General features: G+C 34.0%; 1 protein-coding gene across 1 annotated transcript; it reads right to left on the bottom strand.

The window, feature by feature from the left end:
* Positions 1-4,804: 4,804 nt before the first annotated feature.
* Positions 4,805-18,001, bottom strand: LOC134854060 (broad substrate specificity ATP-binding cassette transporter ABCG2-like). The gene is made up of 11 exons (XM_063870132.1): positions 17,639-18,001; positions 16,909-17,158; positions 11,952-12,155; positions 11,369-11,479; positions 10,523-10,693; positions 10,047-10,178; positions 9,239-9,373; positions 7,206-7,422; positions 6,648-6,814; positions 5,961-6,142; positions 4,805-5,260 (listed from the first exon to the last, which is right to left on the bottom strand). Exons 1-11 carry the CDS (start codon positions 17,810-17,812, stop codon positions 4,877-4,879), a joined length of 2,127 nt encoding a protein of 708 aa, XP_063726202.1. The 5' UTR covers positions 17,813-18,001; the 3' UTR covers positions 4,805-4,876.
* Between the last annotated feature and the right edge of the window lie 3,885 nt (positions 18,002-21,886).

Raw genomic sequence — 21,886 nt, 5'->3', positions numbered from 1 at the left:
AGCTGGGACAACAGATGATTTTATGATTACTAACAATTTATTGTCATGCTACTAATTTTTATTTTCATTTTCAATCAATATTTTTCAAATATGTTTTATATAAAGATGCAGAAATTAAGAAAACGATCTGAGATGTTTTTATCAATCGTTATTGTATATTAATAATTTTGCTTAGCGCCTGAATTGATTATGAAGATTGACTTCAAAATTTTATGTTTGCAGATGAAAATCTAAATTCATTGCTAATAAGATTCTAGATATAAACGTTTGTGTTGGCTTTTGCCGTACGATCATAAAACTATTTGGTAAGTTTCTACTTTGTCGTATGTCGTCTCTTGATCGAGGTCTTCTTCCAATTCCGGGTAGTTCTATTATTTTTCGGAATATCGGCTCTGATCTATTGAGTCGTAGAGACATTTCGATTAAATTATTATCGTATAACATTTTGAAAATGTTTTGTCTAATTTCTAATCTATTTTTGGCTAGTTCTAAGCTATTAAGGTCTTATTCGAGACTTATGGTTGCACCAGATGAGTTATGACCGATGTGGTTAACTCATAGAGTAATTTCGGATAGGGTATACCGTCTGCTCGTCACGCTATCTTATTTTCGGCCGGATAGATTCGTGCAACTTCTTAGTCTAATACCGATCCTAATCTTACTCTTATACTTTCTAGTCTCAGGGTGTTTAACTAGTCTCTGCTAGGCTCAATAGATCTAGGGTATACTGGTTTGTTGCGGCTGCTGAAGTTCTCTTGGAGAGACAAGTAATTTCTAAGTTAAATTCAAATCTCTCTGGTGCTAAAAATACAAGTAATTTCAGCACTTACAAATAAGTGGGTTGTTAGTTAGATGGATCATGATTGGTTAATATTAAATACTTTACAGTGGTAAAATATCTGATTTATCCAATCATAAAATATAGTTTAGATCAGGTTCCACAACTTCGGCTGCACAGGTTTCCTGGTTGTTTTTTTTTCTGTAAACTCAATCCCACTTTTTCTGTGTTTGTTGTTTAAAGATCTTCAACAATAAAGTTAACTGGTTCTCGCTTAATCCAGTGAAGCTATTGTCCACATGAAAAATCATGAAAAATTATGCAAAACCTTGGTTTCGCTTTTCCTAAGAAAATTTGTGGTGATTTTGCACGCCCTGTTTTATCACCATAGCTTCATTTAGTTGCGGCGCAAAATTTTCTGTTGCGTCAAATTTTTATGCAGCACATTTGAGTTTTTCTTGTTTGCCGTTTAGTAAAGCTGGGGCTGCTGGTTTCACCGTTTCAGCTAGTGATTTCCAGAAATGTTCCAAAAGCTTGTTGGATTGCTGTTTTCTTATAAGCGATCTTTTTTGCTAGGGTTATTTGAACTTATTTTGTAGATTGCTGAATTTAACGCAACTGCTATAACTTGTAATTTCGTGAATTTTGGCTCGAAAAGATTAAGTCCTGATTTTTGTAAGGATAATAATAGAATGAATCTCAATTTATGTTGTCTTCTAATTGAGACATACCTTTAAACGACTGCGTTTTGAAGGCCCCTAATTTTTTTCATATACGATAATGACTGTATCAATTGCCGAAAATTTTCCCTCTTTGCTTTTTTGCTGTTTTTGTCGTTCTGTGAAGCCTTGTTTGGAATTGATTGCTGATTCTCAGACGACACCTCATGAATAATGTCGATATGAAAAATTTGACTTGCAATTAAGCTAATTTGAGATAATTTGCCCCAAATTTTCCATGAAATGGTGTTTGTTTTAATGACTGGCTACAAAACGCTGCAAAAAGTCTTCGAATAATTGTTTTTTCAAGTTGGCTGCGCCACATGACAAAGTAGTTTAAATCTACTGGCAAGTTTAATTAAAACAAGACTGCTCGTATCAGAGCGAAGCCCTGAATGTTCCAACTGCCTTTTAAGGTTTATGAAGCAGTTATAACAAGAAAAAATTAAATGCAATAAAAATAAAAAGATTTTTTTATAAAATATGAGATCTATTTTGTGAAAAGCATCCCCCCGCACGCCATATAAAATACAAAATGATAATTTTTGCTCGTAGTAACATACAGTGCTGATTTAAATTATCCGGGAAAAAACTAACAAAACTTGAAGTTTCCTACGCGTTTTACTCAAACTGGGTTAAGATTAGACAAAAAATGAAGAGAAAAAAATTGCTCAGAATTTCATCAGAATTAAAATGGTCAGATTTTTTTATACGAAGTTCTCAACCAAAATTTTACCCCAAAAATGGGTAATTTTGGCTTTTTTCAATTAATCAAAAACAACGCTGAAACTACTTTGTTAATTGATGAGAAATATATATCACAAGAAGCCTCTTTCACAGCTCAACAAAGTTCCAGAAAAGTTGAATTTGCAAAAATTAGAGTAAATTGTTTAAAATTTGTTTTAAAGCAAAAATTTTGGATTTTACATAAAAAAATTACGTTTCTTGACTATCAAGCAAAACTATTTTCTCTTATACAGGTTTTTGGAGATTAAACTCTTCTAGAACTTTGATGGGCTTTGTAAGAGGCTTCTTGTGATTTATATATTTCTCATCAATTAAAAATTTAGTTTCAGCGTAGTTTTTGATTAATTGAAAAAAAAAAATGAGCCATTTTTGGGGCAGAATTTTGGTTGAGAAATTGGGAGAAAAAAATTTGACCATATTAATTCTGACGAAATCTGATAATTCCGAGCACAAACTTTCAGTTACTTCCGTTACGAAAGTCGGAACAATAAGTAAGCACAATCATATTCTAAGCTAAGCTCAAACCAATGTTGGAAGAGGGATAAAAAGAAGCTTGAAATCAATCCGAAGGCAATTATAGAATAACACAGTAGGTAAGACAAGTAAGGCAGTTAAACATCTGAAAAATAAGATTTAGAAATTATTCAGCCCACAAATTTTCATAAGTTTCGATATTTTTGTTTCCATAATCCGATCCCAAAAAATCCGCTCTGCCACCCTCGTAAATACGTTAAGCCCGCCGAGTTTGGATCCAGTATGATAAATCACTCAATATCTGACGTTTCGTTTTGCAGCAAGTTTTGAAGCAAGACACGACCAGAAATAACTGAAGGTAAAGAAACTTCTCAGTTTTGGTGGCTCGAACTGTTTATTTAGTGAGTGGTCTGCTAAGATACGTGGCCCTAATTTGTATAATATGTTTTTGAAAACTTCCCGCGAAAATGTGATGTCTGCCGCTGCAAAGAATCGAGACGATTTAGAAATGAAGTGTTTGCAGTTGAACTCTCCGATTATTGAGTAGCAGAAAATTGGGCAAACACAAAGCTTTGCGGCTGATGTTAAAGTTTCAGTCGGTTTTGATCAGACTGTGTTGTGGGCCCTTTGTGTGGACAGGGGGTCGAATCCTTGAGGGGGATGGAAGAGGCATCCACTCCCCCCCCCCCCACTAAACTCGCTACTCTCTGCACGGGCTGTGCATGCTATAGTTCATGGTCTGTCAATTTGAATTCAGTTCCCTTCAATAATATTTCACTGAATAGAAACTTCTACTGATTCTGATTGGTTGAAATTTTTCTATCATTCCGTATCTCCATGATGAGAATAGCCCCCAATTGTTAAGTGTGGATGAACGTAGTGACGAAACTTAATGAGGACGTTTGGTAAATTTTCTATGAAGAGTCTTCAAGTCTGCCCACGCTCAATTTTGGATTGTTTGATTGTTCCGACTTTCGAAGAAAACGGAATATTTATGCTTGAAATGGTTTTTTTATTCTCATTTTTCACCGTTCGTAATAGAAATTTTCAACAAAATTTTTTTATACCTGATTGAAGATATTGACTTCCTGAGTTCAAATGTAAGAAAAATATATTTCACCTCCGATCATTTTTTGTAAAAAATCTGGTTTGAAAATTGCCAAATTTGCCATATTCCGGACTAAATTATGCGCTTTTTTTATTTGAGTTTATTAATGATGCTGAGAGCGTAACGCGAACTATTTATGCGTGGCGAAACATCCCGCACAGCAAAATTGTCCCAAATTGAATGGAGGCTAGCTAACTGGCCGTATTAATTTCGTACCATTCAAAATGTAACACTTTGATATTGTTCAAAACGTATGGGTGTTCAATATTTTTTCCCAAAAACTATTTGATATGAATTAAGGGACAGTCGGAACATTCAGGGCTTTGACTTGATATACAAAGCAGTCTTGTTTCCTTCCATAATCATTTAAAATTTATTTTCTTCCATTAAGAAAGTGCACCTTGCACGAAAACACGTGAACTACTTTTAATTCCGAAAGTCGGTTCTAATTATTATATTGACCGGCGGATTAATGTTTTACATTTATACTCAATTTTCTCTAATTGATTCAAGTGTATGAAAAAAGTTGGAATCAGAAAAAAACTAGCTTAAATTTAATGAAGTTTTTTTCTGATTCCAACTTTTTTCATACAATTAAATCAATTAGAGAAAATTGAGTATAAAGGTAAAACTTTAAAAATCACTTAAAAAGAAGTATGATTTTTTCAAATTCTGATTTTTTTAAAAAACTTTTTGAGTTCATTGGCACGTTTTCAACACTCTGTGAACGGAAAACTTACATGCTCAAAAGCGTAAGAAAACTATCCGGAAAGTGAACATTTTGATAATTTAATTGTTTTGATAAATTTTTTGCGGCATGTTTTATCATCACAACAAATAAATAATTAATTGTCGACAGACGCTTAACTGAGACAACTGACGCTTAACCAGGTTAAAAAAACCTGAGAGACTAGACTATTCGATCTAATTGGCAAACTCTAAATCCAATCCTACATTAAATTTTAATTAACTGGCTAAAATGTTGTAAGAATTGAACTTTCATGCTTGACTTACAAATCATGCAGTAACAGTTTTGGTTATACGATATAATCATTTTCGTTTTTTCAGCAAGGTCAACTGAATGAAACTGACTATAAACAAAACAACTGTAGCTCCTGCCATAATTGCTTCATTTCTCCATATATTCGAACTGTCAGCTGAAATATCCTGGTCTTCCAGCATCCTTTTTCCCGTTTTATTGTACGGCACTAATTCCCAATACGTTGTTCCATTTTCGTATGTAAAAGTCTCATTGGTCGTTCCGTAGAATATTAATCCTGCCATCTCATTGGTCGACCAGATTTCCATCGGGTATCGGCCTAGTGCGACGTAGGGTAGCCATTTCAGGTAGACTGGGAGGGTCTCAATATTGATGAAGAGTCCGGAGAAAATACTGGATACAAGTGTGGGTACAGTAGTCATCAGCTGGGCCACCTGTAAAATAAATTACAGAAGCTTTGAACAAAATCATTTTTAGGCGGCTGAACCAACAAAATAACAAATTGATTTTACACACACAGTACGTTGGGTTCTCAATTTGCTCATATTTTTATAGCTTTTGGATCGAGTTTGTAAGGTATCTACATTGCCTTATGTATATTGCTGATTTAGCGGGAGGGACGGCGGAGCTTGTTTTGTGACCTGGTCACCGAAAGGGTACCCCTTTTGTACTATTTAATGACATCCATTTCTACTCGACCAAGCATAATTATATCCTAAAAGTGCCGTGATTCCCATGTACACTGACTTTGAGGGAGGAGCGCTACGCAGAAGTCCTCAACACTACAAGAGCCAAACACAGAAAAGTTTCAGCTGGCGATTTTTTTTTCTTTTTAGGTTTTAAAACATTTGTAAAAACCAAAATTTGTTTTCTAATCAAACACTTGGAACAAAAATTTTTTATACCAAAGAAACTTTTGACCATTGATTGATTTTTTTACCCATGCATTGACACCCGGGTTGACCTCAATACAAAAAAAACACTAAGCAGACAAGTCCGTTGAGTCTAATTAATTGATGTCGAATGCAATTATTCTGTATTCGTAAGATAACTAAAAACTAAATACTAAATAAAAAGATAACTAAATAAAATAAAACTAATAACCAAAAACTAAAGACAACTAAAAACGTTCACCTGCACATTGTTGAAACTGATGGTCAAGCTGAGGAGCATAGAAATGCCAGCGAACATGAGAGTCCACATGCAGAGGATGAAGATGAGGAAGTTCTCCAGTTGGTTGACCAGTCCTATGATCCAGTACACAATGAACGAGTAGATCACAATTGTAGAGCTACGAACCAGCAATATCTCCACCGCTAGCGTTAAATGGCATCAATTTAATGTACTACTCTCAAAATTACTTCTTATAACTGAAATCGATCCAAAAAGTGTTCGTTTTTGCGTTTCCGTCAATGAAAATTTGTGTTTTCGTTTTTTCCGTAACCTAATTATATTGCTTGACGTTGACATAAATGAGCACCAGCTTGCTTTTATAAGCAGTCGTTTCCAACTTTTGGGCCGTATAATAGAAAGCCCCCATTCTCAAATTCTTGCAAATCCCTATAATCCGAATTTTTGTATTCATTTTTGAAACATCTAAAACGATTTCTTTTATGTTAAAAAATGCCGACCGACCAAAGCAGATGTAAAACATTCGTTGGCCACATTGATAGATCTTGATGGCACATGTAACACAGATGAAGCAAAAAAATGAAAAAAAATTGAAAAAAAAATGTTCGAAAATTTCTTCGATGATTTTTTTTCTTGAATAAATGGTGTCTGCAAATTATTTTTTTGAAGCCTCTTAGATTAGATTGATGCCTAGTTTAGATATGAAGTATGCGCTTGTCCTGTAGAACCCGTTGCTCCTCTCGTGCAGGAACACCACCCTCTCAGACCGGAAGATCTCCAGCACCGACTGGGACCCAAAGATGATATTCTGACTGAGGAACATGAAGAACCCATACCTGTCCATGAATCCATCTGGGCTGGAAAATAGATTAATTACAAGGAAATTCTTTAGATTCTCAATCGCAATGGAGTGAATTTTTAAACGGGTTCAGTTAAAACGATAATAAAATGTACGGGTTTAAATTATAAGATCCTTTTCAAGGTCGGATATTTAAGGCCATGATCGGTGGTCATTACATACAAGGACGACACAAAATTAGCCAGCTCAATAAAATGATTTAAAAAATTTGTTGACATTGTTAACCAGGGCAAAACAACGGTTCTCCTTTAACAGTTGAAGAGCTCGTTTATTGGTCTTTTCCATCGTGGATAAATTTTGTAGCTAAATAGCTCTTTAGATGAAAGAATGAAACTATACATCATTTTTCAGCTTTTATATCCAAACTAAAATTTTTACTCAATACTAACTCGTTCAAATTGTCCCCAGCATTTGCATATATGATGGCCATGAGGAGTCCGAAGCAGAAGGCGAACACCACCTGACTCGTGAGTGCAGTCGAGTCCCTCCACACGTTCTTCGCCCCCCTCACTGTCAGGTGGTACACTTGGGTCCATAGAGACGTCTGGTAAGTGGGACTTACTTTCTTCTTCAGGCGCAGCTGGTCTTTGTTCAATTTGTCTTTTGCTGTAAAAACAAAAAAAATGTCAAGTAACTAAATTTGGACTAAATTTCCACTGTCAGTTTAGTTTGCAATTTTTGGCATTCGAGAGCCTTGATTAGGATGCGGTACAGCAGTGTTCATTTTAAAAAAATGTCCAAGGAGTCAACAGTGGTTCGCTGATAAAAATCAAAGCATGTCGTCATTTCAAACCATGTGAGTTGTCGTTTTCCTTCAATATGCGAGTTGTCGTTTCTTGGGAGTTGTCTTTTTGTTGAGAGCTGTCGCGGTACCATCGTGGTCTCAAAACTTCACGAATGCTTCAACCATCACAAACAGCTTTGAATTGAAGGCCATCGCAAGCTGCGACGTTTGAATTTGTTATTTTGTTAAAGTTAATAAGTGAATTAAAAGTGAAATTAACGAAAATTATCGGGCTTATTGACGAATAGTAAAAGTAAATTTTTATAAACGAAAAAGTCTCGGGCGTAGAAAGTAACCAAAAAGATATGGCGCTAGTTTAGCAGTAAAAGGGTTGGTCGTACCTATTATGCCTGAGTGTTTTGTTTCGACCACCGAAAAAAGCGAGGAACTTTGTTTTCGGTGCGTTTTAGATATTTCATTATCCTCACTACATCAGGTACCACAAATAATCATCGGAAGGGATCAATTGATGTCTCATATGAAAGCCCTTTCAAGCGAGTATAGCAAGTGAGCAGGTCGTAGCAAAAATAGATGTTGACTTTAGGACAACTAGTATAAAGGCAAAGGCTTAATTTAGCGCTTTTTTGGCAATAAAAAGTTTTGATAAATCAAAAAAAAATTCAGCAAAAAATGAAAAATTTCAGAAACTTTTGGTAGATATAGATTTTTTCATTTTTGAATGTTATTCGAATATATAAAACAACTGTTGACGAGTAATTCAGTGACGTTTTCCGCTTTTGACAATCTGCACAAAACATTACGAGGCCAAACTGTGCTTTCTGGGAAATGTCGGCGGATTCCGTAACAAGGACGCTCATTTGTTCTTCTTTTGTTCTTTCATTTTTTTATTATCCGACAAAACTTTAACATGTTTAAAGACTTGTCTCTGAAATCCAGGAACATACAGACAGAAAATTGTGCGCCTATCCAGTGCACAGTTTGGCATCGTATAGAAACGACACTAATTTGAAAAAAAAGTGTTTTACGATCAATCTATGCTGGTAAGCTGGTTCTAAGGTAAACTGGTTCTAAGGGTTAGCTGGTTGTTGTTCCAATCATTGAAAATGGGTTTTAGTTTTTTGAATTTTTTTATCCAGTTAAAATCAGGTACCACAAATAATCATAGGACTGGGTTAAGTGATATCATTTTAAAGCCCTTTCAGTCTTCGTTCGAATGGCATAAAGAGTTTCCAAAATTTTTTCTCGGTTTCGAGAAAAACCAGTTTGAAATGTTTGATGGTACATCTTTTTCGAACGAGTAAAGTGATCGAGTAATTTTCGTTGTATATAAAAATTAGCAATTTAAGCTAAAAAGACTTGATTTTACATTAAAAAACTTATTTTGGAGCCTTTCTTCAGCGCTTCTCTTTTTAAAAAATTTTCAAAAATATTTAATATTTTATGATTTTATGTTTGTTGTTTATTTTTTGAAGAAAATTGGAGTCGTTTTTACCTAATTCACTAAATTTTTACGCGTTCGTTTAGGTCTATCATCACATGACCTCCAAAAAAGACACTAACTTGAAGATGAAAAAATTGTTCTCAGAATGTGGTCGGAACATTCTGTGCTACTTGCACAGTAACCGGCTATCTTTGTTTTATATTTCAAAATCTTCGTTTTGAAATGCAACTGCTTACACTTGATTGACTCGAGCATTCCCTCTACTCGTTTCTCGTTGTACTCTGAGTTTTTGAACGCCTCCGCCAGATTCCAGATCTCAGTGTTGGGGTAATTGGGAGAGGGAATCTTCTCCCCTGGAGGCAAGTGTAGACCTATGGCCACAATGGAATTTTAAAAAGGTTACAACTGTTTTAAAATGGTTTGTTTTTGATAACTTCCAATTCGAGTTTTTTTTCGGAAAATTTACAACATTTTTAAATATAGTGTTCCGAAACTATTATAGCCGTAGTAATATTCCGTGCTAGCTCGCTGTTCAAATTGGGTAGTCAATCGTAATTTTTTTAGGGTTATTAGTCAGGGACGGATTTAGGCTGTGGGGGGGGGGGGGGGGGTGGGGGAAGGAGCCGACGTTTTTTTTTTAAGAATTCGACCTTATGTCGAACCAAATGGTCTTCCCTTTGGTACTATTTTCGGACATCCAATTTTAGCAGACTGGTATTAAAAAATTTTTTTAAAGCGCTTTCTTCGCCAAGATATGCTAGTTTTGGAGGGGAGCGCCTAAAAACGCGCTCCCAAAGGTGCCTAAAACGTTTCTGTCCTGTTTTTTCAAAACAAATTGCCTGCGGTGCAAAATATTTGGTCAAAATGGAGTCTTTATATTGATTTGGGAGAGCTCAAAAAACAATTTGGTCGATTTAAAAAAATGTCGACAACTTTTTCAATTTTTTTTTGAAAATCCGGCCACCCCCTCCCTCTAGAAAACCCTGGATACGCACCTGTTATTTCTTCATTCAATGAAATTAACAAGTAATCATATTTGCTTGCCTATGGCCGGCTGGTGGAGCAGGATGGTGTCGAGGAGGAAGTCGGCGGGGTTGTCGAACTCCTCGCACTGCAGCCCCTGCTTGGAGAAGTAGTCTATGATATCCATCTGCTCCCCGTGGAACACTGTCTTGCCTGTAACAACAAGTTACTTAGTGGACAGAATTTACGAGAGAAAAAAAACCTCGGACTTGAGAAAATGTTTTTAAACAATTTGCAATTTGCAGCGCAACCTTCATGGAAAGTGTCCGTGTCAATTTTTTTTTAGAAAAGACATTTCTGACTTGTTAAAAGGGGACCGGTATTTTATGTGCTTAATCAATTGTACGAGTTCAGGCGTCATCAAAATTTAGGTTTCGGTTTTACGGCAAAAATCTCACTAAATGAGAGAAGGAGAAAGTGGTTCAACATTTAGCAACTGAAAAAATCAGAGAAAGTTTTTTTTTAAATCTTAAAATCGTTCTAGATTGTGTGTTGACCTTGTGATAGTAGAGTGAGGCGTTCAATCTGTTTGAAGATGGATGCTCGTGGCTGGTGGATGGACATGATCACAGTCATGCTGTTCTCCCTCGCCAGCTCATCCAGCAGAGTCGTCAGCGTGAAGGAAGTAGATGCATCCAGTCCTGTAGTCGGCTCGTCCAGAAACAGAACTGGAACATAGGAAATGTGAATTCTTATAAACTTAGAAGAAGAAAACGATAGAAGTAAATAAATTGGTGAGCAGAAGTTGGAAATAAAGAAGTTGTTGAGCGACCACTCCAGTAATGAAAAATCTTGCCATTTTTTAATAGAATTTGTTGATAACTTTAGATTATGTATGTGGTCTTTATTTATAGTGCTTATATGATTTTCACTGCCTAATTATTGGATTAATATAAAATAGAAAAGGGAATGATATTATAATGCCATAACGTCTCCCCTTCTTAGTTAAACGGACGATGGTTTGAGGCAATCCAGAATGGTCCGTATTGGTTACTTGATTGCAAGTCATCATTTCCCAGACCAGAGAATAGTTATTCTCCGTAAAAAATTGTCAACTCTAGGCTTTGTTCTTTACCCTGCGGTTAAATGGTTTCATAGTAAATATCAAGTTGTGGACAATTATCTTTTCGTGCAACGAATCTAAACGAAGCTAAGCTTAGCAACCTAAAACTGCTCATTTTGATGTCGGAAGTCAGAAACACTAAATAACCTAAGAAGCATCGCATTCTGACCAAATAAGATGCTCAAGGTCACCGATGTTGCCAACAACTTGGCATCAACTGTATTTCAAAGTTCTTAACAGTAAGAACTATTTTTTAATGAGTAATCTCTAGGAGACTGACTCTTTGGGTTGGTGAGTAGTTCTGTGCCCACATTGCACCTCTTCCTCTCCCCACCCGAGATGCCCCTCTTCAACTGACTGCCCACTATGCTATCTGCACACGCCTGCAGACCTGAAAGGGAAAAGATATTACTAAATGTTTTAAGCTGCCGAGACCAATTTGGCATCCATTGTCTTTTCAGTCAGGGAAGCTAGGCGAGATGTAACACATCGACTAAATATTTATTCGCTAACTCGTTAACTTGTTTCTGAATTCAAAATAATAAACCGAAGTTTTCTTTGAATGAAACTTTTGATCCATGAAAAAATGTCCGAGATTGAAAAAAAGTTTTTCCAAGTTTGAAAAAAATTCTGGCTCTAAATCATTTTCATTTCCGTTATTTTCAGATAAAGATAAAAGATATTCCTGAACCATTTTGATTTAAAACTCAATTCTCAGTTCAATTTCATTAAATTTTTCGATTGATTGGAAGAAATTATAAAAAAATCTGCAAAAAAAACAATAAGAGTATTTAAACTATTTTTTAAATATCCACGGAGGGAGGGAATATGGCCGGAAAAAAAACAAATTTTTTTTAACCGACCCAGTTGGTGGATGATTCTTTCCACTTTGGTCATTTTGTCGAACAGACTGATGTTGGTACTGAGTCGGAGATTGGCGGAGAAGAGCAGGTTCTCCCTCACTGTCAGAGTGGCCATCACCACATCGTCCTGCACCACATAGCCCGATATGAGTCGGAAGTCGGGGGGAGTGGGCTCCCCATCCAGTAACACTTCCCCTTCCACACCTGCAGAAACATAGACACTCATGGGCCGGTTAGTTGAGCCAAGATGCTAGAAAAAGGGCCGAGTGCGCCCAATTTACAGTAAGTTAAGAATAATGAACCGAATTATCTGTTAGATTTTCCTAAAAATTGGTTCTCAATTTTATAGAAACTCGACTCTGTTAGTTAGACTTTTTTGAAAATAACAACCTCATTTACATTCAGAAGTTTAAATTTTATAATTTTTATTTAAATTGCGGTTCGAGTCACGACTGAAAGGATTTTATTATGATATATCACTCATCCCAGTTCCATGATTATGTATGGTACATGATTTTGCCTGGAAAACAAAAAAAAATAAAACACACTCGAATACCCCAGTTCATCCCCAGAAAATTAGCCAATTGCTGTGCAAGTAACTCAAAAAATTGACAAAAAAAATTACTTTCTCATCAATTTTTGTCCGTTTTTTTAATTAATGCGAGAAAAAAACAACTAAATAAAGGAGACATAGTTCGCCACATTCATTATCAAAATTGAATACCATATAAAAAACAGTTTTTTCAAAATCAAACAGTTTTTTTGCAGTTCATTTTTTAAGTAAGAATGTATCATATTGTATAAAACCGAATTGAATTTTAAGTCAGAAAATTAAACGACCTATATTAAAATGTTTTCTATTTTAACACACATACTAGCTCTCGCTTTTCTCGCCTAAAATTAAACGAAAAAACTAAAATTCAAACGGGTTTTTCTCAAAATTGAAAGAAGTTTTCGAAAATTTCAATGAATTTGTTCGAATTATGACTGAAGGCGACCCATTTGATAATCTTTATGGAACTTGATTTTGCGTATGAAAAATGTACACGCAAAGACAGTTCCTTCTACTATAAGGTCAAAATCCTTTTCAAGCGGATTACTGCTATCAAGAGCCACACTCACTAGAAGAAGTTTAAACTATAGTACGCAGTTTTATGAAAATTAAACTGCGTACTATAGCTTAAATTTCTTCTAGTGAGTGTAGCTCTTGATGGCAGTAATCCGCTTGAAAAGAATTTTGACCTTATAGTAGGAGGAACTGTCTTTGCGTGTACATTTTTCATACGCAAAATCAAGTTCCATAAAGATTATTAAATGGGTCGCCTTCAGTCATAATTCGAACAACTTCATTGAACATTGAAATTTTCGAAAACTTGTTTCAATTTTGAGAAAAACCCGTTTGAATTTTAGTTTTTTTAGTTTAATTTCAGGCGAGAAAAGCGAGAGCTAGTATGTGTGTTAAATAGAAAACATTTTAATATAGGTCGTTTATTTTTTGACTTAAAATTCAATTCGCTTTTATACAATATGATACATTCTTACTTAAAAAATGAACTCCAAAAAAACTGTTTGGTCTTGAAAAACTGTTTTTATATGGTATTTAATTTTGATTTTGAATGTGGGGAACTATGTTACCTTTTTATAGGTTTTGTTTTACTCGCATTAATTACAAAAACTGACAAAAGTTGATGAGAAAGTAATTTTTTTTGTCAATTTTTGAGTTGCTTGCACAGCAATTGGCTAATTTTTTGGGGATGAACTGGGGTATTCGGGTGTGTTTTAGTTTTTTTTTGTTTTCCAGGCAAAATCATGTACCATACATAATCATGGAACTGGGATGAGTGATATATCATAATAAAATCCTTTCAGTCGTGACTCGAACCGCAATTCAAAAATTCCAAAATATTTTCTAGTGTCGAAAAAAACCGGTTCGAAACTGTTGATTTTTTGTCTATTTCCGAGCCACGAATGTCAGGAAGCAGGGTTATTTATGCTCAACTTAGGCCGCTTACAAAACCCTAATTTTGCTGACTGGTGATTTTACTCGAGTAAAATTAGTGTTTGGAGATTTTTATTGCCTTTTTGGTACTCAAAATTTTCTACAAAAAAATTGAAAAAAGTTTTGAATTTTGTTCGATTTTAATTTTTTATTTTTCCAGTTATTTTTCTTCAAACACTGCTTTTCTGGTTTGCCTATATTGTTATGATACTGTGAAATATGACTAAAGTAAATTTTGTTTCAGACCTTTTTATCACACCAGGGCACGCAGAAAAAGCTACACTGATATGAAAAAAAAATTTGGTAGATGTTTAAAGACTATGGTCGTAACATTCTGTGCAACTTGCACAGTAAGCGGTTATCCTTGTTTTTATTATTTATGTCCCACGCAAAATCAGGTACCCCAAATAACCATCCGAATGGGCCGAGCAATATCTCGTATTAAAACCGTTTCGATTGTAATTCGAAGGACATTAAAATATTTTCAAAAATTGGTCCAGTGGTTAGGATAAACTAGTTTGAAGTTTTGGAAAATTTGGCTATTTTCGAGCAAAAAACCTGATGAGGTTACGCTAGTTAAAAAAAGTTAAAAAAGTTCTAGACTTTTAGAATAAAAAAACTTGATTTTATTGTAAAACTATTTGTTTAGCACGTTTTATTTAGAACTTGTTTCGATAAATTGGTGTTATTTAAAAATTATTGTGCAAAAAATGAGAAAAAAAAGAAAAAATATTCAAGCTTTTTTCAATTTTGTCTTCTTTTTTTGGTAACAAAAATTTTCCATCCTGCCTAATATTCTAATTTTCTATGCGATAGTTTTTGAATCACACCGCTGATTAAAAATTATAATAATTTACAGCAAAAACAAAGAAAAAATTTAAAATTTTTTTTTTTTTATAAAGTATGGACAAAACAAAAATTTCTCTTCCACTTGCACAGCAACTTCCTATTCTTGTTCAAATTTGTACTTTTGTTCCGTTTTTTGAAGAAACTGGCTAAATCCCTGGTCTTTTTTTATTCTCCAGGCCACTTTCAATTTTTTAACTAGCAATTTCCAGCTAAACTGTGTTCTGATGTTCTAAAATTATTAATGTCTTGAACTCAAATTCCAGAAGATAGTTGTCATATAATCTTTTTTGCAAGTATTGAGGATTTCAGAAATGCCAGTTTAGTCAACCTGGATAATTAACGCGCGATATTGTTCGTGCTATTAAGGCGTAAGAGGTCTCAATCGACTGAATTGACTTGAGGCCCACCAGTTGTTCTAATCAGTCAATTACTACCTGCTATACCTATTGGTATTTGTAATACCATGATGGGGATGATTTTTTTAAATTTCCATCAATTCAAATCAAAAACTTCTCTTTTAAATCCAATCAGATGTTTCAAAGAAATGCCTTGATATGAGCAGTTTTGTGTATAAAATTTAAATCAACTTTCAGATACAATTTTGACAACTGGTGTTTCTGAGTCAAATTTTTGATTTTTTGATCATTTTTTGAAAAGTTGTTGACTTTTCTCGAATTTTTAGGTTAAATTTTCAGTTTCAATCGAGAAACCCAAAGAATGGCCATCAACAATTAGGCTAAAAATCATAAAAATTGCTCACATATCAGGGCAAAGCCTTGACACTTTCGACTGTCTTAAAAATCAAAGGAGTAAGTCAGCTTTTTAATTTTTCCAAAACTGATGTAATTTTTGAAAAAAAAATTGAACAGTTTTTAGTTTTTCTATTAGAATTTTAAAAAAATATATTTTTAATTTTATCAGTTCTGTGTAATTTTTATAATTTGTATCTAGTAAATTACTAATATTCTCAAATCAAGTTGGAACAAATTTTGAGCTCATTAAAATCACCTCTTACGATTTAAATGAATACAATATCTCGCATTAATTCTTCTAAATTAACCAAATTTGCAATTTTCGAAAGGCCAACCAAAAATTATCAGAAGTGTAATAACTTTTTTGTTATAATTATTTTCGAAAAAAGGCAAAATGCGTGTGCTCGGTTTTTTTTCAATTTTTCAACGAGCAATTTTTGACTGAGTTTTTGCCTGAGCATTTGACGAGAGTGTTGTTGCCAGAGCTTTCAAAAAGATATTTCACCTGTGAATAATTGTTCTGAAGTTGTGGGAGCTGAAAGATTTAAATTTGAAAACAAAGTTGGCCAATTTAAGACAATTTACGCGCGATGTTTTTGGTGCCATTCACGAGTGAGCATTGATTTAATCCATTTTAGAAATCGTTCCAAAATTGAATTGAGGCGAGCTGTTTGGTTTTTTATTACTTCGTTATAAGTGAATCATATCAGCCCACTGTCTACTTTAGATAGCGTGTGAAGGGATAATTTAAAAAAAAGAACTCATGACCTGGAACTCATACCGTACAAATGTGGGGGAAAATATTTTGTACGCTGTTAAGCAGTTTTCAAATAATTCAAACGAAAATAACTGTACCCATAACCAAAAAAATATCATGTTTTAGAAGAAATTGTTTGCAAATTGGTTCATTCAAAGATACTGTGGTCGAAAAGTTGTGCTAAATCAACGCAAACTCAATTAAGAGACGAAAGAAGAAAAATTTGTCTGAATACTTATGTTTTTAGACAACTTCACGGTTAGACAACTTCACGGGGAAATTTATGGCAAAAGATGAAAATTTTTAAAGGGGTCGGGAACCTCTCTGATTTTACTATTGTTTTTAAACAATGACGAAGTAAAGTTCGAGCTTTCAGGCAGCACTTGAATCGTTCATTGAGAAAGTAAAAGTGTATTGCGCTCTTAAAAAATCTATAAAAACAGTTTCAAAAATTCGGAGAACTAATTTATATGATTAAAACATTCTGCTTCTCATCTCAAAAACACAAAATTTAAAATTCAGCCTTTGGTTTTTTTAATTTCATTGAGATTATCTTCATTTAAAAACCAAATTGAAAGGATATTCAAAAATGATTCTTACCTGTAAGGTTGATTCGCTCGCTCAAAATATCCAACAAACTGGTCTTCCCACCTCCACTTGGACCCATGATAGCATTGACCCCCTGCGCAAAATGCCCACACACTTTATCCAGGATCTTCTTGTGCTCCTTTTCTTTCTTAACCCACACTGTGTAAGAGAGGTCACGGAAGGACAGTTCGTTGTTCGGTTTGTTCAGCAGCTCCGAGAAACTCATTTCTGACGTGCGTCCATTCGCATCATCCACTTCGTCCTTTTTAACATTATTAGTAAGTGGTTATTAAGCTCAAAAAATAGTATAGACTAGTATAGGATGTTGGTAATAACTATATCCAAGAGTGAAGCCGCGAGAGAGCGTCGTTAGACCAGTTAATCCGTTTTCAAATGTCTTTGACTTCGTTCTGTTAAGGATTATGAATACAGGGTGCGATTATTGTAATTTGATTGTTTATCCATCTATCCAAAATGTCGTTCTATGGAAATCATTTAGAAGAACTTTCTTTCCAAATATATTCAAAACCTTTAAAACTATCCTTGTTTATCTTTTAAAAACGAATGTTTTTTTTTCTGTTCCATGAAAAAATCTTTGCCGAAACTCTCTCCAAGTGTCAGTTGACGCAACTTCTGATTTTTTTCATTTTCTTGTTTTGAGAAATCATAATACTTAAAATCAGTTCCTTGAAATACACCCCGCTACTAAAGCAAATGGTATGAAATGCTAATAAATCCCAACCCTTATTGGTGGTTTTAGTTGGTTCGTGTCGGGAGAAGGGACGTCTAGTTCGGCAACAGAGGAGTGGGAGGTGGAGAGGTTGTCGTGGTCGATGGAGGCCGAGCCATTAGTATTCGTGTGCTCGTGTTCCACGTCAATTATGTAACTGCTAGTCGGACTGTTCTCGTCAGACATTATCGTTAAGAATTTGAACCAGAATTAAAAATTGAAATGGCTAAATTATTAGAAAAAAGAACACTTTCACCAAAAAATGCAATATAAAAAAATGAAATTAATCAAAATAGGGGAAAAGTTCAAACTATACACTGTGTTAAATCACTATTGTTTTACAAATGTAAAGCACAAAATATGATTGATATAATATTTGAGAACAATGAAAGTATCAAATCATTTATGATGAATTTAGCTTTGTAAATATTATTTAAAGACGATCAGAAATTATTAAAACTAAATATTCAAGTTTACTATGAGAGTCAGAGTTTAGTAGGTTCAGTCCTCTAAACTCTGACAGAAAATCAGACTTTTGATCAATTCAATAAACAAACTATTTGTAGCTGACTAATTAAATCGAAAAGTCAATCGCTGCCGAGCTCAACAAAAAGTTCACATCATCAAAATTTATCAGCAAAATTCACATCATTTTTTTTTTATTTACGTTCAAGTTGACCGTTTTGTTAATAACCCGTGCATTGTAGTGCATTTTTTCAAGAGCTCCCTGTTTCAGCCTCAATCGTTCATGAGTAATGGCGGCTTTGTAATTATAAAGACAAATTTTTGGTTTTTTAAATGAAAGTTCTCTATATGATTTTCGAAAAACGGTTTCTCAGAAACTCCGGCTTTTTTATTGCGGCTTGTTTATTCCGGTTTCGATGAAAGCATAAAAAATTTGTGCTAGGCGGGTTTTGATTTTGAATCTAACAAATATAGAAACTTTTGAACGAAGCTTTCGTATGACATCTGAAACGTATTGATGCTTTGAGCTCAACTTTAAAGCTTGTCTCGAGGCAATTTGAAATGCTCTCTGTGCTGGATTAAATCGTTGCATATATTTGATAGCACAACCCATATCGCCTACTTCCCGCACTCAGTAAAAGGAGAAAAGAATCTATTATATTATAATTGTAATTAAAAGCGCAAATTTCACATGTTTAAACGATTTATAATCCACTATATTGATAAAATGTTTGGTGAAATTTTGATAAATTATATAATTAATCATAATTGACTATAAAATTTCCGAAAATCTCTTATAATTTTTTATAATTTTTTGTAATCTCCTATAATCTCTTATTATCTTCTATAATATATTATAATAGGTTATTTTCCCTTTTACTATCAAAATAAAATTTCACAAGAAGTATCAATTATAATGACTTACAATTGAGCTTTTCTGCACGAAAACACAATAAAAATCACTAAGAAGTAAGAAATCAGTAAACAGTAAACGGTAAACAGTAACAAGACTGCTCGTATCAGGGCGAAGCCCTGAATGTTCCGACTGCCTTTTGAGGTTTATGGAGCAGTAATAACATTTAAAAACTAAATGAATTAAAAAAAAATAAAAAATTTTTTTTCTAAAATTTGAATTTTTTAAATGAAAATCATCCCCCCACACGCCATACAAAGTACAAAAGGATAGATTTCGCTCCTTAAAACAAATCAATTATGGCAAATAAGCTTCTTTCAACCAATTTTGAACGATTTCTAAGACGGATTAACTCTCCGCTTACGCGTTAATAGCGCGAAATATATCGCGCGTTAATTGTCCCAAATTGGCCAAAATGGCAATCGTTAAACCCCCGTAACTTTACGAAAAATGATCACAGGTAAAATATCTTTTCAAATTTGAGCTCAAGACAACAAAACCTTTCGAATGATATAAAAAATTCTGTCAAAATTGGCTAGTTAAAAAGTCGAAGTTTGTCTGAAGAAAAAAAAACCCACCCCGAGCACAAATATTCCGTTACTTTCGTATCGAAAGTCGGAACAATAAAGTAAACAGTAGGCAGTAAACAGAAAAAAATCAAACAGTAAACAGTAGGAAAAGATACCAACTGTACAGCACGCAGGCAAAACAATAATAAAACAAAATGAAGCAATCACATTTTTTGAATAACAATGGATTATAATTGGTTAAAATGGATTATAATTCAATAAAATTTCAGAAAAAGTTTTTCAAAAAATAATCGATTATAATTGATGATAATGGTTTTTTTTTCCAAAAAATAGTAAGATTATAATCCATTTTTAATAGATTATAATCAATTCTTTTTGAAATTTATGGGGACTGACAAAAAAATTCTTTTTTATAATCTAAAATTTTCTCTTTTTACCGAGTGCGGCTTTTTATCTCGATTTTGCAAAATTCGACTTTTTCAAACCCCCACCGCTTCGCAAAAGATGATCACAGGTAAAAAAAATTTTTAAAAAAACCTTTGAGCTTTGGAAAACAAAATATTTTAGAGATTGTTTAAAATAATTATCAGAATTGCTTCAATGAATCTCGTCAATGCAAGTTTTAGGGCTTACTTGAGTCATTTTCAATTTCAAACATCAATTTATTAAATCAATTCACATAATTTGAAGCAAGATTCAGTTCAAAAATTCAATTCAACACGATATATTTCACTATAGTCTGTCTTCTAATAAAAATTGTTCCACTAAAAAAAAAGGCAAGTAAAACGTACAAACATACATACTCCATCTTCTCTTCAAAATTCGGAAGTTCTCGTTGAGCCAGATTTTGAAAAAAATGTTTTTCGAAGGCTGTATTTGAAAATAAATTAATCGTCTACATGCTTATATTTCACGGCCAACCCCAACACTCAGGTCGAGCAGTGTTTTATAATTATTTGGCTAACAGTGGAGAGAAATTGATGGTGGTCCCCTTTTTTCTATGACTTCGAGGGTCCCCTTTTTGTTTCTGACTTTTTTCCTGTCAAAATTGGCTAAATTACAACTCAAATTATTCCTTTTTTTCTATACTCCACTAATTTTTACAACCTTCATATCTTGCAGTTTAACTTCTAGATATTTGGCCTTTATTGTTTTACCCCGCTGATCCGTTTTTTTTTCTGCTATCAACTGTTTAAGGAAACGGTGGGCGCGCTTTGCGCGTATTGCAACTTCAATGCAAAAACCGGCTCTAATTGTTATATAGAGCTTTACCCGCTGCTCGGAAGTTCGCAACACGTTGGCTGCGGTTGTTTTTGATGTCACTCCCACATTTATTTGATATCACACTTATGCTTGCATAAAATATCTTATCTTCAATTATCTTCAATTATCCCCATAAAAATTTCTCTCATAAAAGTTTCTGAAGTTAACTAAGTATTTTTTTAATTATAGGAAACAAAAGTCAAATTTATGGTTTTCTGCAATATAAGCACTTTACAAAAGCTTTATCCCATATTGTTTTTTGCATCTGAGTGCTGGTATCCATCCAGATCTGCAAATAAGAAAGAGTTCAAGGAAAAGTTAAGAAACGTATTTTTGATGATTCTTAAAAAATGAGCTAATAGCAGTGATTACTGGAAATCAACTTTTCCTTCTTTTTATAAATCTCAACTTTGAGGATGCATTTACAATGTTGATAATCATAAACTTTTAATTCGATTTAGATTTGCCATTTTTATGCTAAAAATTTTATCCTCTAAATCACTTTTAAAATAGTTTTTTCCATTCGTTGTTCCGCTTCTTTACCCGAAACATTTTATACCCACATTTACCCAAGAGTTTGCTAATTTAGGTGCGTGGCTGCGCGTGTATCTCGGCGTTGACATATCAACTGAAACTAAATGTCGTATATAGTCACGTTCTCTGCTCGCAGGCTCGCAACACGTTGGCGCAACTGCGGAGGTCATTTTTTATTGTTCCGACTTTCGATATGAAAGTAACGGAGTATTTGTGCTCGGGTTGGGTTATTTTTTCTTCAGACAAACTTCGACTTTTTAACTAGCCAATTTTGACAGAATTTTTTATATCATTCGAAAGGTTTTGTTGTCTTGAGCTCAAATTTGAAAAGATATATTACCTGTGATCATTTTTCGTAAAGTTATGATGGTTTAAAGATTGCCATTTTGGCCAATTTGGGACAATTAACGCGCGATATATTTCGCGCTATTAACGCGTAAGCGGAGATTTAATCCGTCTTAAAATCGTTCCAAATTGGTTGAAAGAAGCTTATTTGCCATAATTTATTTGTTACAAGGAGCTAAATCTATCTTTTTGTACTTTGTATGGCGTGTG

Source organism: Symsagittifera roscoffensis, chromosome 9 (assembly GCF_963678635.1).
Source record: "Symsagittifera roscoffensis chromosome 9, txSymRosc1.1, whole genome shotgun sequence".
In the NCBI taxonomy this organism is placed as follows: domain Eukaryota; kingdom Metazoa; phylum Xenacoelomorpha; order Acoela; family Convolutidae; genus Symsagittifera; species Symsagittifera roscoffensis.
This window is presented reverse-complemented; position numbering and strand designations above follow the sequence as displayed.

Excerpts from the sequence above, each read along its gene's own strand:
- LOC134854060 (XM_063870132.1), bottom strand. The coding sequence starts at position 17,812 with ATGTCTGACGAGAACAGTCCGACTAGCAGTTACATAATTGACGTGGAA. Across the intron at positions 11,480-11,951 it reads AAGAATCATCCACCAACTGG|GTCTGCAGGCGTGTGCAGAT; the intron begins GTCGGTTAAAAA and ends TTTCCCTTTCAG. Across the intron at positions 6,815-7,205 it reads GCTGGGGACAATTTGAACGA|CCCAGATGGATTCATGGACA; the intron begins GTTAGTATTGAG and ends TCTATTTTCCAG.